General features: G+C 40.9%; 1 protein-coding gene across 1 annotated transcript in view; it reads right to left on the bottom strand.

The window, feature by feature from the left end:
* Positions 1-16790, bottom strand: part of LOC122815564 (vomeronasal type-2 receptor 26-like) — a 134360-nt gene that overhangs the window by 14512 nt on the left and 103058 nt on the right. The window contains exon 4 of the mRNA XM_044088166.1: positions 10941-10946. Within this exon, the coding sequence (XP_043944101.1) occupies positions 10941-10946 (6 nt within the window). The remainder of the gene's footprint in view (positions 1-10940; positions 10947-16790) is intronic.

The following is a 16790-nucleotide window of genomic DNA, read 5'->3' as shown; positions in this document are numbered from 1 at the left end:
TCCAGGTTCAGGACTTACCTTGTAGATGCAACAGTTACCAAAGTGTTAGACCAGGGCTGACATAAGTAGTACACAGACAATACATGGAGAGGTAAAGGTTGTTTGAGTTACCTGGCATCAATATTACTATATGTATGTGAGTGGAGGAAGGTTTTAGGTCCCTAGGTGGTGAATGAGTGTGCTATGCATTGTCTCCTAGCCAATGCAAGGGCATGCTGACCATGCCTATGTCTGACTACACCTACAGCAGCTGGTGGCTCCCCCTCTGACTCCTCATCTGCCTGAGGCTGTGGTGACCTTGGCATTGGTGGTGAGTGCCCCTTCCATTTGCTGATCGTGCTGCAGCTGTTTCATCAAGATTATATTGTGTAGCATGGCACATACTGTGAAGATGTCTGTACATGTATGTTGATTGTACTGCAGGGAACCCCCAGATGTATCTAGGCACTGGAAACATGAAAGCAGACTAAACACATGCTCTATGACATTTCTGGTCTGAGCATGTGCCTCATTATGGTGTTCTTCTGTGGGTGTGTGTGCATTTCTGATGGGTGTCATCAGTCACAGTTCTAGTGCATATCTTGCATCTCCAAGTAGATGACCCTTTGGGATATCTCCTAGCAAACATCTGGTACAGTTGGGAGGTGTGCCAGATATGTGAGTCATGGTAACTGCCAGGGTTGCCAGCAGACATGTTCAAGATGATTCCCTTGGCATTACACATGAATTGGCAGTTGATAAACTGGTAGCCCTTTCTATTAATGTAGTATCTACCCTGTTTCCCAGGTGGTTCCTTCATTTCTACATGAGTGCACCCAGTACTGCAGGGTGGTCTCCTACCTGGTAGAAATGTTGCATATTTCTGGCCCTCTCCTCAGAACTACAGAGAAAATATATGTGCTCACTGGCATGTTGGAGCATAGCATCCAGGAATCGATGGAGGATCCTGGATGCTGATGTCTGTGACACCCTCAGCATGATACCTGTTGGTCTTTGAAAAGTACCTTTAGCTAATATTTCAAAGGCTACATATACCCTTAGTTTCCACTGGGAATGGTTCTTCTCAGTTGGCTCTGTCTCTAAGTTGAGTGCGGCAGAGGTTGCAGAGTTCCTGTAATGTGCCTGTGTCCACCCTGTAGTGCTCTACAATTTCCACATTATGTAGGTTGTAATAAACTAAATATGTCCTGCAAACTCTTATCCTTCTTGGCCTAGGTCTATTGGTAGCAGCAGCAGCATTTGGCTCCAAAAGTTTTGACATCCACAGGAAAAAACAGCATGTGGTCTACAAGGATGCTTTATAGTTTATTGAATAGCTCCACAGTGTTGGATTGGTTGATTAGCATGCAGTTCAACTCCTTATGCTGTAATTTGCATCTGTGAAACAAAGACAAAGACAGAGGCAATCCATTAATAATACACCACTATAAAGAGTCAAATGTGTAACTAGCCAAACTGATGGTGAGGGGAGTTGTATATGTTTGAAAGACTGCAAAAAAGCTTTTTTCAGGATATATCTGTACATAGGAGTACCGAACCTTAGCAGGTATGTTCCAATTTTGTCACCTACATACCTTATATGCTGGAATGTATTTAAGAATAGTGTGAATCAAAGGCTTTTACACTTTTTTATCTGTATGCATTAGTTAGAAGTGTACTGATGGCAAGGGCCTGTTTGTCAAGACATTTCAGAGGTACACATGATTGACAATACATGAAAATGGAATGATGTGTAATAAATATGTACAAATGTGTAAGTGACTGGTCCTTTGAAAGCACTTTTAGCATTTCAAGGAGGTTTTGTTAGAAGAATAGGTCATTTTCCTGTTCTTTGGGGGGACAAGGATGAGTTACTGTTATGGCACAAACAAGAATGGACTGTTCTTTTGGGTGGGGAGCAGAGGTCACTTACTGATATGGCACAAACAAGAATGGACTGTTCTTTTGGGTGGGGAGCAGAGGTCACTTACCGATATGGCACAAACAAGAATGGACTGTTCTTTTGGGTGGGGAGCAGAGGTCACTTACTGATATGGCACAAACAAGAATGGAGTGTTCATTTGGGTGGGGAGCAGAAGTGACGTCCTGTTTTGGCACAAGCAAGGACATTTTGCTCTTGTTACTCTCCTTGTTTTGTATCCTGCCTGTTGTTAGTATTTCACATCTGTACACTGTTCTATGTTTCGCCAGTGGGTAATACTGATGGGCTACCTTTTCTGTTTTATCTAGAAACAGTTATTTTGTAGTTATGTGATATTTATGCCTATTATACTTCTGTTGTCTTTTTGGATACCTACAAGTATGTCACTTAAGCATGTCAGTCTAGGGAGACACCCCCTTCACTGATGTGGAAAGTCAAGTCTTAGTAGATGGGTTATGACAACATGGTGATTTTCTCCTGGAAAGGGGATAGGTAGATATTGCACTTAAGATGTGAATATGGCAGCAGATCTTTCATGATTTCAGTGCCATGGAAGGCCATGGCAGAGCATAAGAACAGGTGCACCACAGGGCCACTGACATGATAATATCTGCAAGGAGGTGAGCAGCTGAAGTATTCTATGACCAAATGGTTACCAGGGGAGGGCCTGCTAGAGAACCACCACTAACCTTCAATGAAGAGTTCCTGACCAATCTGAGAGATCCAGGCAGCTCCCAGGAGAGTGCAGGATTGCTTGTTCTGGATGTGGGCGCAACACCTTCTGAGACAGCAAGCACATCCTAGGAGGCGCTTCCAGGTAAGCTTTGATATCTCAGCAATTGAATACTGTTGTATAGTAAAACAATTGAAATTAATAAGTTAATTCTGTATCACGTCTTGTTTTTTGGGGGATTGAAGATTGCTACAGTTAAGCTTAATTTCGAGTTGTCAACCACATTCTTGTTCAAGATACTATTAATGAACATATACAGGGGTAACTGTATCTTCTGCAGATGGAAAGCCAAGTATTTTTATGTCAGTAGTGCTGACCAATTTAACGAAATATTGTAGTTTGTGATTTTGATCTCAGGCACGTTGTGTATATTGCTCTACTTTCTGTAATAGAAACAGCAATGTTAGTTTGTTAACATATATTGCACTATAGTAGTAAAGATATTAATGTATTCCTGTGTTTCATGCTTTTTATCACAGGTGATCATGAGAGTGGGAGTGTGGGCCCTGTGCCATCCTATGTCAGTGGATCCACAGACTCTGATGATGATTGCAGCCAAACTGAGGCAGAGTCAGAGGTTGCACAGGTTGAATCTGACACAGAGGTTGACATATAGCCATCCCCTGCATTTCCATCAGACACAGCCAGTAGGTCTATACCTTCCCAGTCTACTGATCCTGCAGACATTGGATAGGTGGAGGGTGAGGACGTTGATCAGAGAAGTGTGGCTACTGCAGCTTCAGTGCCTGTTGAGTCTGTCCATAGCCAAATTGTAAGGGAGGTGCCACACAGGAGGATAGATAAGGATGTCTGGAGGGGGCCTGCTGTCTCTTCTTCATCTTGTGCAGATGTCACCTCCCACGCTACTTAATGTAAGTTTAGGGCAGTCATGGAGGCACAGGCATGTTCTCATAGGTGCTCCAGACAAATGCTCAGGGTTGTGGACGTGGCATAGTTTGACATGAGTGACTGACTCCAACATGTTGCCAGTTCACAGAATTGGATGTATGATACATTGGAACAAGGGGTATCTGTGATGGACCGAGGGGTGTCTGTCATGGAACGAGCAGTGTCTGTGATGGAACATCTGCTGGGAGCGGAACAGCATCCTCATGGGCATAGGTCAGCCACATCATCTGCTGTCAGCCAACATGGCAGTGACTGATCACGCTCCCATAGTGGCAGTAGTTCCACTACTCCATCAGTGAGTCTGATGTCAGCACCTAGATGTGGCAGGCCATGAGGTTATGGTCCTGGGAATGCCCATGTAGGGAGCTCATCCAGCAGACATCAGTCATGTTCAGGTAGCAGCACTGCGTATGACTGTGGGAGTGAATGTACCAGTGCAACATCTGGCATTACCAGTTCTCATGGTCGGGGACAACAACTAAGAACTACCACCTCTACCATACATGGCTCACATCTGTCCAGCAAACTCAGACATAGAGCTAGCACAGAGTTTTGCTGTGTTCATACAGACACTCACACTCATTTCATCTGAAGGACCCCTACAAACACACACACAACAGTTACTGAGTTTGTATCAGTGGCCATTTGTTGTTTTATTCCAGTGTCTGCCTTCTTCCCCTTCCTGCTCACACACACACTCACCAACCTTCTGTGCCAGTCTAGCCCCCGCTCCCCCCACAACACTCTGTGCAAGTGATCATAACTGTGCCATATCCCTGATTTCTGTCTTTTGGATTCAGGGATACAAAAGCTGTGTCTGATGCTTAGGATGCATAGCTAACTTAGTGCCTAGTATATCTGCATTTGTGTTATTGAACTGGTCATTGTACCTTTGACTTACATTGGATTTGAAAGTTAGACAGTTGATAGCATCAACTTTTCACAACATTATAGTTAATGCTCATGTAAGGGTGTTGATGTCAGAAACTGCAATGTGTATCATTACTTTCTAACTTCTCTCTTTAATGATCTTCCAGAAAAAAACATATGCTGCACAACATAAGTCACGTCATCATATCCCGATCTTAGGATTGTATGACACTGTAGTCAAACCTCATCAGAACAGTAATACAGTATAATGCTGTCTTTTGCATGAACCTCTAAAGTCACGTGCAGCAGCTGGAGAGACCACAGGCCATTCTCAGGAAGATAGCACAGGGCCTACAAACCATGGCATGATGTATGTGGATAGATTAATAAATTAAAAGCCATGTCACTGTCATCTGGTACAGGATGAGGTGAGATCTGCCTGGTCTCCAGGCCAGTGTCTGACCATGCCCTGGTGGGATGATTGCATCTGATATAGTTGATGACAGCAATGTCCATTGAGAATATGATAATAACAGTGTCCCACATGCTGTTGTAAAGGTCTCTTTGTAATGTCGAGCAACAGCACACAAAGTTGACTTCAGTGAGAGTAGAACCCCTATCTATCTATGTACACAGACTACAGAACACAGTACATAAAGCAAGTATCATGGTGCAAGTCTGACTTTTGCAAGATGGCAGCTGAACTTATAGTACATGACATCAGCAGCCCATGCATGTGAAAAAATGTTGGCAAGGCTGCATAGGTTCATACAAGGCTACTACCATAATGGCCTAAGGTTCATAGGTTCATAGAAGGTTACAAGGCTAATGAACCTAGGGTCTTGTCAAGCCTACCCAAGTTGTACCATTGTTCCCTTATAGACCAGGATATCTTGTCCATATTTGCAAATCCATGATCAGCACTGGTTGACCAAGTCTAAGAGTGACATAAGTGAAACCCCAGGGATAAATCTATGCTTTCCCATCCAATTGTGACCAGTTACACTTAAACAGGGTCCTTGAGGAGCTCAGTTTCATGTTAATTGTGAGTTTGTTCCATAAGACTGGCAATCTCTGGGAGGCATATCTGTGTTTCCAGGATGTCCTGTTGATGTTGCAGGCTGGGTTAAGATCCATAGAGTGAATTACTCTTGTCCCATGTGATTTGCAGAGGTGCAGCATTTCCATTAAGGCAGGGTTCAAGAATGCTCTGTAGTTCAGCCACAAGTTGCCTGTCAGCAGTCTATACAATAGAGTACAGTGACAGGGCCTTCAGTCTGTCCATGTAGGTAATGTGTTGGAAGTCCCTGGATTTTCTTAGTGAGAAACCACTGAGGCCTCTCCAGCTGCTGCAGGTATCTGGAGATCTACATGAAAAAGGCAGCATTGTACTCTATTACTAGTCTGATTAGTGAAGAGTACAGTGGAGTTATAACATCATTAGTCTTTGATGCTCTGCCCTCACTTATGATGTGTGTAACGTAAAGGGCCTTCATTATCACTGTGGACACATGATGATCTAAGGTGAGGTTGCCATCAACCTGCATTCCCAAATCTCTACCATTGAGTTAGAACATAGGAGGGTATTATTAATAGTGCAATTTGCATGCACTTCTGCTTTGCCCAAAGGGATAATAGTCCTACAGGAGATATATTCAAATCAATGCTATTGTAGAGTCTGAAAAATATTGAGGAATATACACCATCTGGCTTATGGACTGCCCAAACTCCTGCCAACAAGGAAGCACTACAGAAGCATTAGCTGCAGGACATCCAGATTCCATAACAGCTTCTTCCCACAGACTATCAGACTGCTGAACAACAAACCTATAACCTAACCTGCTAAATGAGTAAAACATTATGTATGTGCAATATGTCTGTTATTTACATAACTCTCTGCATAGCTCACTTTATAAATCTCTATCTGCACTATGAAAACTGCAAACAGTAAGTGTATGGCATATATTTGTGGTGGGCAACTTTTACATACGTGCCTCTTTTATTTATTTATAGTATTGTTTTTTTATATATCCTTACATTTCTACTGAGTCTTCTGTTCCTGTTGTTTTTGTATTTGTTTTGTTTCTGCTGTAAAAAAAAGCTTTCAATATTTTACTTTATTTTTAGTATCTTATTTTGATTTTTATTTTTACTACTTAAATTTTTATTAGTTTAATCTATCTTCCTTCTGTAAAGTGTCATTCTTATGGTACAAGCCTGAGTATCGAAATTTCATGAAGTGATACACACTTTTTCCTCTGTGTTGATCTGTATGACAATAAAGTTTACTTTTGACTTTGACTCGTGCATTATTTTGGGTTAACTGTAAATCTGTAGCTTTGGCAACAACCATTTATGCATGCAAGCACATTTTCTACTATGTTAACATCATTTGGGAATTCAGTAATTGCTCCCAGTTTGTAGTCATCAGCAAACTTGTTGAGCCACAGGCCATCTTTTTCTGCCCGATTTTCTGAGGAATGCATTTCAAACAGTAGGGGACCCAACACAGATCCTCATAAGACTCCATTGGTAACAGGTCTGCTGACAGAGGTGGAATTCCCACCTATGACTGTATGCATTCTGTTGGTGAGCCAGTTGGCTACCCATTTAATGATGTATGGGTTAATCCCCAGGATGGTGAATTCCACAATGTTGCCTCAGTGGGGGATTGTGTTAAAGCCCTTGAGCAAGTCAAGATGGGCAGTATGTGCTGATTTGCCTTCATCCAGGGCTTTGGTGACACACTTGAAGAATTCCACTAGGTTTAACAAGCATGATCTGCACTTGACAAAGCCAGAGTGGGTCAGGTGATGGGTTTGAAGGTCACCAATGTCCTTGTTGATAATGTCCAAGATGATTTTCTCCATGTCCTTATAGACAAGGCTGGTCAGGCTTATAGGTATATATTTACCTGGGTTGGTTGAGGGACCCACTCTGTGCAAGGGTATTATGGTTGCTGTTTTCCTCTCTGTCGGGGCAAAGCCAGTACTTAAACTGTTGTTGAAGAGAGTACCCAGTGTTTCTGCTAACTCTTGCTATAGACTGTTTAGTAAGCAGCCTAGAATGTTATCTGGTCCCATATAGGTTGTGTTTTTGGCATTGCTGAGTGTGGTTATATCCGGTTATTCAGAGATAATAGGTAGAGAACTGTTGACAAGTAGGCCATGGGGTATGATCAGTGAAAATAGGGGGTGTAAAATTGTTACCAAATCTGTCTACTAACAGGTTGGCTATGTCCTCTAGTTCAGTATAAATTATACTGTCCTCTCTGAATTTGGTGCAAAGCCGGGCCTTCCCTTTTACATTACAGATATAGATAAAGAATGTGTTGTGATTATCCTTAGCTATGGATAGTAATCTAGTTTCATAATTAGATTTAGAGGACTTTACAAAATTTCTAATTTGCTTGCTCAAGTTATGGAGGGTGCTGTTCTGCTGAGACCATTCCCTCTTATTCCTGGATATCAGTTTCTTTCTGTTGTTGTATAATCTATTTATGCTATATGTCCACCAGGGTGGCTTTTTTTCATAAGAAATTTTGATCCATTCTGGTACAGTTAAGTCTATACACTTGTAAAAGTATTTATTCAGGGCATTTGTGTACACCTCCATATAAGAGCCTTTAATGTCAGTGGAGGCAGTAGGTTTGAAACTATATATGCCATCACTTAGGAGGCTATAGTTTGCTTTGCAGAGAATTTTCCCCATTTTAGATCCTAAGGGGGCAGGTATGATTGTTACATTGAAAATGACTGATTTATGGTCAGACTTTACCAGGGAGGGTCTCACACATGGGCTGGTGCAGCAATCTCCCATGTGTTTGAGTACTAGGTCAAGGACATTCTAGTCATTTGTAGGGGTGCAGACTAACTGTTCCAGAGCATTTATGTTTACAAAGTGCAGAAGCCTTAGAGTGGACATGTTTGAGATCATATATGTATCCCAATCGATGGAAGGATAGTTAAAGTTACCCATGCCTAGGGTATTTGGCTGTATTATGAGTGACTCAAGTAGGTCCAAAAAGGCACTGTGAGGTTTTCATGGTTCATTTTAGTGGACCTGTAGCTATCAATGACATGGAGGGGGTTTCTCCTACAGTTAGTTGGACTTGTGTTAGCTCTTAGGGAGTCATACTGCTGAATCTGTCTTGTGGTGCAGTTGTCTTTATGAAGATGGATGCACCTCCTCCTTTGATTATTTCATTTTCATTTCATGTCCTGAACATGTGGAAGGCATTATAACATTTCATGGCACAAACATCAACATCTTCCCAAGTAAGAAGTGCCTCCATTGAGCGTAGTTTGTGATTTAAACTCCTAACAAAAAGCACAAATCTTTCAGTAAAAACTGTTTTAATTCTACTGCCTCAGTGAAAACACTTTCTTGGAATACAAATCTCATCAAACATCAAACTTATATACACACTGTACATCAATTGCATAATTAATTAACTAATTAAACTGTTTATCCCTTAAAGCAAACTTCTCCAATTCAGTTCCCCATTAAGTCCCATAGGGCATAGTTTTTACTGGAAGATTTGTGTTTCATTTGGAGCCTGGTTGTTCATCTATTGAAGTGTGGTGGTGGTGTTGTGCTATATTCGGTCGTGTCTTCGGATCCAAATGTGGATATTCCCCGAGTGTTAAGGGATGAATCTGTTTCTTCATTGGAAGCATTTGGTGGTTTGGGATCCTTGATGGCATCCCAAAGAACAATGGAGCATTACATGAATTCTCAAGCAGCTATAGGTCCAAACCAGGATACTGGAACATTAACTAAAAATTTGGGACCTTTATTTGAAACATTTGTTAGTGAGAGAGCTAAATGCAATGTTAATCCATTTATGGCAGTGGGACAAACTCTGACCACCATTCTGGTGGAGAAAAGAGAACTGCAATAAATTTGAAAAACTGCTAGAGAAAGAGACCCATGTGCACTATAATATTTTGGGCCTGAAGAGGTATATTGAGCTGGACATTACTCCAAGGGGTCTCCGTTTTGTCAAAAACCCAAGTACTCCATTTGATGAGTGCTGTCCTGCAGACAAGCAGTGCAAGGGCCGTTGGTTGGCAGCCTCACATAAATGTGTAATGGAGTGGCAACAGATATTGCTATAAACAGATGAATTAAAACATAAAAAGCTAAAACAAGAGTTGGTAACTTTGTCTAATACTATTACCAACTCTATTGGGGCAGTGAATGTGAATAATTTTCTGAGTAAAATTAATACTAAACTAAGCGCACTGAAAGCTGAATTGGTTAACTACAAAAAGAAGAAATTGGTGAGAGACGTCAATGACTATGAGGGGGGGATGAGCTTTCGTAACATCAACCAATCAGCGCAGAGACAAACCACGGAAGCAATATGGTGACAAGAAGCAAAGGTTTTCAGTGTCGTTTGCTTCTTCGGATGGTTCAGGTCTAAGCGATACTACAGAGAATTTTGAAGAGGACTATCCACCTTTACCACATCCACAGCAACCATTTGAGCATCAAAATAGTTTTCGGAACCAGGAAGGACAACAATGGCAGGGTTAGAAACGGAGCAGGAATAATGACTATAATCCAAATGGCTTTTACAACAGGGACTATAGAAATGGACAGTACAATAGTAAGAAATTTATAATAATTCAACATGTAATGCACATAATGATGTTATTTTAAATGTAGTGAATTTATCTAACTGCAATTTAACACAAGAATAGTATACAGTTTTAAATTTAGGCTTTAAGTTCATCCCAACGGTTATACCACGGACGCATGTTTTTAAACAAGAAATTTTTAAGTTTGTCCATAAATTACATTTAAAATGTTTTTTCTCTAACAAAGCAAGTTTGAATGATAGTGAAATGAATTTAATTGAAGAATTTTCTGATGAAAGCTTGTTTTCATGCAATGAAGATAGTGAGCAGCAATGTGATGATGATGAAATGTTTAAATGTAATGCTTATTGTTTACTTAATACCTCTAGTATCTTAGTAGTTAGTAAATGTATGCCTCCTTTCCAGAACCAGAGTATCTCCCATTTCAACTCAATAGTTAATTTTGAAGGAGGTAATATATGTGAGAAAGTATTAGAAAATAAAAAATCTATTGCTTATAATTTAACTTACAAAGAATGGTAGAGCTTAAAAATAACAAAGACCTAGTAATTAAACCAGCAGACAAAGGTAATCTAATTGTTGTAATGAATGCCATACAGTATCATAGGATGTGTATGGAACATTTAAATAATCAAGACGTATATGAGAATAGTGAAAAGTCATGCCTTACTAGAGCAATGGGAAAATATGATAAATTGTTACAGAAGGGTCTACGTTTGAGCTACTTCTCAAAGAAGGATGTGGAAATTAAATTGGCAGGTAATAATAAAAAAAATTAGTGATATTTGTTTGTTTGCCAAAAATCCACAAAAATTTAAGAGAGCCCCCAAGAAGACCGATTGTATCGGCCTGTAACTATTTTTTACATAATATGGACTACCGCTCCTTGTGTAAAAAAAACATTTTCCTATATACAGGACAGTTTTGATTTTTTAGCAAAAATTGCTGGTATTGAGTGGAAGAGGGAGATGTACTGGATTGTGTTGATGTGAAAAGTCTTTACACATCTATTAAACATTGTGATGGTTTATCTGCCATATCATATTTTTTAGGGGATAATCCTCTTTCTACTTTTATAACAGAGATGGTAGATTTCTGTTTGCAGAATAATTTCTTTCTTAATAATAAAAAAATGTATAGACAGAAACAGGGGACTGCCATTTGGGCACAATTTTCCCCCATGTATGCCAACCTCTTTATGTCTTTTTTTGAAATAATGTTCTTGTTTAGACAGGAATTCATAAAACAACATGGCAAGAATTATTTTCGTTACATAGATGATTTAATTTTTGTATGTGAAGGAGGGGCAGAAAAGGTTAATGAGTTTATATTAGAGATGCAGCAGAACCCATTTGACCTCAGTTTTGATGGTTTACAACAAGGAAATAAGGTGCATTTTTTGGATTTGGAGTTAGAGGGCAAGGAAGACGGTTCCATCGTAACAGGAGTACATAGAAAATTTACTGATGGTAACCAGTTTTACATGTATCTAGTTGCCATCCACCCCATACAATAGCTGCCTTCACTATAATGAATTATTAAGGCTGTCAAGAATTTGTAATAAGGAAGATCTTTTAAAGAATGAAATTTTCAAATTGGCAGATATGTTTATAAAGAGAGGTTATAGGTTCATAGGTTCATAAGTAGATACAAGATACCATGGCTTACACCACCCAAGAAAGTTATTTTCCTGTGTCACTGTCGAGCAGAGACACAGAAGTGATCCCCAGGGTGTATTTCCTATTTCCCATCCACTCATCAAGATTTTTCTTGAAGAGTGCTAATGAAGAACTTTGCTTGACATAGGTGGGGTAGCTTGTTCCAGAGTATAGGAATTCTCTGGGACAGGAATCTAACCTTCAGCATGTCCTGTTTATTGTGGTGACAAGGTTTAGGTCCTTAGAGCATGTAGCTTGGAGGGATTGGGATTTCTTTAGGTGTAGCATGTCCAACAGCTCTGGGTTTGACATAGCTTTATATGTTAGGCAGAGATCACCTCAGAGTAGGCGATATGCTACGGAATAAAGCTGGAGTTTTTTGAGGTGGTCAGTGTAGGGCATTTGTTTGAGGCCAGTAATCCCCTTTGTGAGGTACTTCTGTGGGCTTTCCAACTACTGCAGATGTCTTGTGAGGTACATTCCAAAAGGGGCATTGTACTCTATAATGGGTCTAATGAGTGTCGAGTAGAGGGGAACAATGACCTCTTTTTTCCTGGATGAGAACCCTTTTATGATGAGGTGTGCCACGTAGAAGGACTTCCTGACTGCTGCGGTGATGTGACTATCACCTGGGTCCCAAGGTCTCTTATCACGCATTTGGTGTTAAGTAGATTGCTGCTTATGTGGTAGTTCATGGGTACAGAGTTTTTACCAAAGGGGATGACACTGCACTTTTTAGCATTGAGCTTGAGGCCATGGCTCTGACACCAGGCATCTGTCTCAGTAAGGCCCTTCTGTAGGATGTCCGCATCATTTGGGGATTTGACTATGGCTCCTAGTTTGCAGTCATCTGTGAACTTCATTAGCCAGAGGCCTTCTGTGTTAGCCTGTACTTCAGAGAAGTAGATACCAAATAGGAGAGGTCCCAGGACGGAACCCTGTGGTACTCCACTTGTCACTGCTTTGAGGTCGGATTTGGAGTCTGCAACTTTTACAGTGTGGGTTCTGTCAGTGAGCCAGTTGGCAACCCATCTTGTGATGTAGGGATTCATACCTAGTTTAGTGAGTTTAGCTATAATTCCAGAATGGGGAATGGTGTTGAAAGCCTTGGCAAGTTAAGATAGGCTGTGTGAACCATCTTACCCTCATTCACGGCTTTGGTGACTGCCTCAAAGAAATCGATCAGGTTCGGGACGCATGATCTGCCTTTCACAAACCCAAACTGGGTGGGATCCAGAGTTTGAAGGTTACCAATGTCTTTGTTTATGAGTTCCATGATGATACGTTTCATGGCCTTGCAGACCAGGCTCATCAGGCTAATAGGTCAATAGTTCCCGGGATCAGTGGTGTTGCTGTGCACCATTCAGTGGGCACAAAGCCTGATGCGAGGCTATTATTGAACATGGTGCTTAAGTGGGAAGCAAGTTTGTTCTGAAGTTCATTTAAAACACAGCTTGGGATGTTGTCCGGTCCCATGGATGCTGTGTTTTTGGCTTTAGAGAGTGCAGCTTTTACCTGCGTAGTTGTGATTACAGGAACTCTCCATTCTTCCTGTATAGATATGGGCCCTTTAGGGGGTGAGAGGGGGGTAAAGTTAGCACTGAACCTATCTGCCAGGATGTTGGCAATAACAGTTGATTCTGTAATTTTCGTGCCTTTGTGCTGTAACTCAGAGGAGATCTGGGTGTTGCCATCTAGATTCCTGACATAGCTATAGAATTCTTTGTGGTTGTCCTTGGATTTAGTTGCGATTTTTTTTCGTAGCTAGCTTTGGAGGATCTTATAAGGGATCTCAGCTTCTTACTAAGGCTGATCAGGGAGCTACTCCACTCATGGGATTTTACTCTCTTTTGCAACAGTTTCTTCCTTTTGTTGCACAGTTTGTTTATGGCAGGGGACCACCACACTGGCTTCCTTTTTTTGGAGGATAGCACGATCCATGAACTTGTGTAAGTGCTTATAGAGTGCATTTGTGTAGGATTCAGCAGTTGTAACTGCATTGTCCATCTGCATGGGTGCCATGAAGTTCACCACTTCTGTCTTAAGAAGCATGAAGTTGACTTTGGAGAAATGTTTTACTTTGTTTTCCTTAATTGGGGGAGGGGGGTGGATATCAAGGGTGATAAGCTTATGGTCAGATCGGGACGAACGAGGAGCTGACTTCAGGTGTGGAACACCGGTCACTCATGTTGGTAATGATTAGGTCTAGGATATTGTTGCCCCTGGTCAGGGTGTGGATAAGTTGATCTAGGGCACTGGAGTTTATGAATTCCAGAAAGTGTTGAGCTAAGGAGTTGGTACACGAGTAGTTTTCCCAGTTAATGGTGGGGTAGTTGAAGTTGCCCATTATTAGAGTGTTTGGTTGAACCCTAATATTTTCCAGTACATCAAGAAAAGAGGAGTGGGAATCCTGGGGCATGGTGGGGGATCTGTAGCAAGCTACAATTTGGATTGCAGTTTTGCCCAGAGTTAGTTGCACTTGGATAACCTTGGATGCATTATGCTGAGCAACTAGCCTGGAGGTGTGGATATCCTTAATGAATATGGACACACCTCCGCCTTTGGTGTTCGGTCCAGGTTACATGGCCAAAAAGTGTGGTATGAGTTATAGCCTGGTAGTACAGGGGTGCTCTCTGGAGCCTTGAACCAGATCTCAGTCACTGCACAGATATCGATATTCTCCATTTTAAGGAGTGCCTCGAGTGAGTGCATTTTGAGATTTAGACTTCTAGCATTGATTAGCATTACCCTCAGTTTTTGCTTGCCTGTTCCTGTTATGGTGGTGAATTTGTTATTTGAACCCTGCCTAAAAAAGGCACTATAGGGGCAGCAAGAGCCTTACCCAGTATCCATAATACCCAGGGGCGACAGGTGCAGGCCATCTGTGGCAAAGCATCGTGGTCTGTCGACCATGTCATCCCAAGCAGACAGATACTGGATCCCCTTAGAATGACACCAGAAGCTTAGCCAATTGTTGAAGTCAATCATTTTGTCCTTGTACTGCGGTATCATTGTGGGCGATGGCAGGATGCTACTCAAGGCTAGGGTCATACCTGCCTGGGCTACAAGATCAGAGAGCTCTTCCATGTCTCTTTTCATGTAGTCCAGGGAGGTACATCTCAGGTCATTCACACCAACATGAACAATGACAGAGTCATATTTGTACTTGTGGAGTGACCTGAGTGCATGGGTTATGTGGCGATTACTGGCACCCAACAGGCAGCTGACAGTAACCTTCTCCTTGTTTAGCCTGGTGAGTGGGACATCAGTGTGCCTGACTATAGAGTCACCTATGACTAGTGTGTTGGGTACATTGTTTTGCCTTATTGGCTGTGGTTGAGTGTCACACTGAGTCTATGGGCTATGTGTCATTTGGGTTGTGTTGGGGGACGGAGGTTGCTTGCATTTCTGCTTTGGAGGTCTCTGTTTCTTAGACAGATTATTATTGAGAGCCTCCGCGAATGTTTTTGTGTTACTATGTGTGGATTTTGGTGGTATAGATTTAGTGAGACTATGTGATGAGTGTGGTGTGGTGCAAATGTTTACCTTCTCCTCGTGACTGTCAGGTTCAGTCTTGATTGGAGAGAGTTTTACCTCCAGTTTGGCTAGATAAGTGCATCTCTCAGAGGTTGTAGTGTTGGGTGGTAGGAGGAGAGTGTTGTCTGTGTACATGAGGCAATTTCTACATTGCTCCAAGATGCCCAGATTCATCAGATAGACGAGAGAACACTAAGAGCTGACCCTTGGACATGCCTGAATAAAAAACTATTTTCCTCTAGATAAGTGAGGAAAGTGAGTATAAGAGCTGTTTTTCTCTAAGCAAGTGAGAAAAGTAAGTACAAAAACTGTTTTCCTCTAGGTAATGAGGAAGTTTGAGTGCTATAGTAATTAATAGCTTATTTAGTGCTTACAAGTTCTGAACAAGTGCTGAGCATGAATAAGCAAATTTAAGTGCTAAAACTAAGAATCTGTATCTGCACTAGATGAGTTACAGGACAGAAACAAGTGCAAATGCAGGCTTTCAAATCAGAAAGTTGAGAGAGATGGAAGATTGCCCAAACGGCCAATAACTACAATTTCTGGGCCAGAACCACTCCTTATGTGGCAGACAGGTTACCTAGTGCTTACCACTCCCACTGATAAGCTAGAAGGCTTCCCCCAACACAGAAAGGCTTGGGGAGGCTCAGAAGCTTACATACAGTCCTGGATACAGCAAATCTGTATCTGGAACACTAGTTACAGGAAAGGTAGGAAAGAGGCTTGCAGTATTTTTTTTTTTTACAGAAAAGTATCAAAAACAGTCCAGATATGGTAAAGGAGGCAATACATAGGGTGTATTATAAGAATGGAAATAAATTAAGAGAAATAAAATAATACATGAAATGAAGGAATTGAAATTAAATCAAATACAACAGATTTACTTTGTCTCTATATTTGAGATGTTGGAGCATTATTGGAATTTTTTGTTGCATGATAAATATTTGGCAAATGTTTTGCCAAGACATCTCTCTAGATCATATGTGAGAGGTAGAAGTGTAAGGGACATGTTAGTCCATGGATTATTTGCTTTACCAGATTTACCAGTACCTAGAATGTTGATAGAAACAGGCACAATTAAATGTGGGAGATGGCCAGTTTGGCCATACATTATCAATTGTTTTGAATGTATTAATAATATTTATTTTACTCCTAAGGATAGATTTTAATGTGAGTCTAAGGCGGTAATTTATATTTTAAGTTGCCCTTGTAATATGTTTTCTGTGGGAGAAATGAAGAGGATGTTCTGGTTAAGATTTTTGGAACAATATTGATTATTCATTGCTGAAGGGCAGCATTCTAGAACAGATTAATTGTTTTTGTATTGATGTTTAATACATTGGTCCCTATGGGACTTAATGGGGAACTGAATTGGAGAAGTTTGCTTTAAGGGATAAACAGTTTAATTAGTTAATTAATTATGTAATTGATGTATAGTGTGTATATAAGTTTGATGTTTGATGTGATTTGTATTCCAAGAAGGTATTTTCACTGAGTGCTAGAATTAAAACAGTTTTTACTGGAAGATTTGTGTTTCATTTAGATCCTGGTTGTTC

This window comes from Protopterus annectens, chromosome 1.part1, assembly GCF_019279795.1.
Source record: "Protopterus annectens isolate FY-2018-M chromosome 1.part1, PAN1.0, whole genome shotgun sequence".
NCBI classification, from domain to species: Eukaryota; Metazoa; Chordata; order Ceratodontiformes; family Protopteridae; genus Protopterus; species Protopterus annectens.
This window is presented reverse-complemented; position numbering and strand designations above follow the sequence as displayed.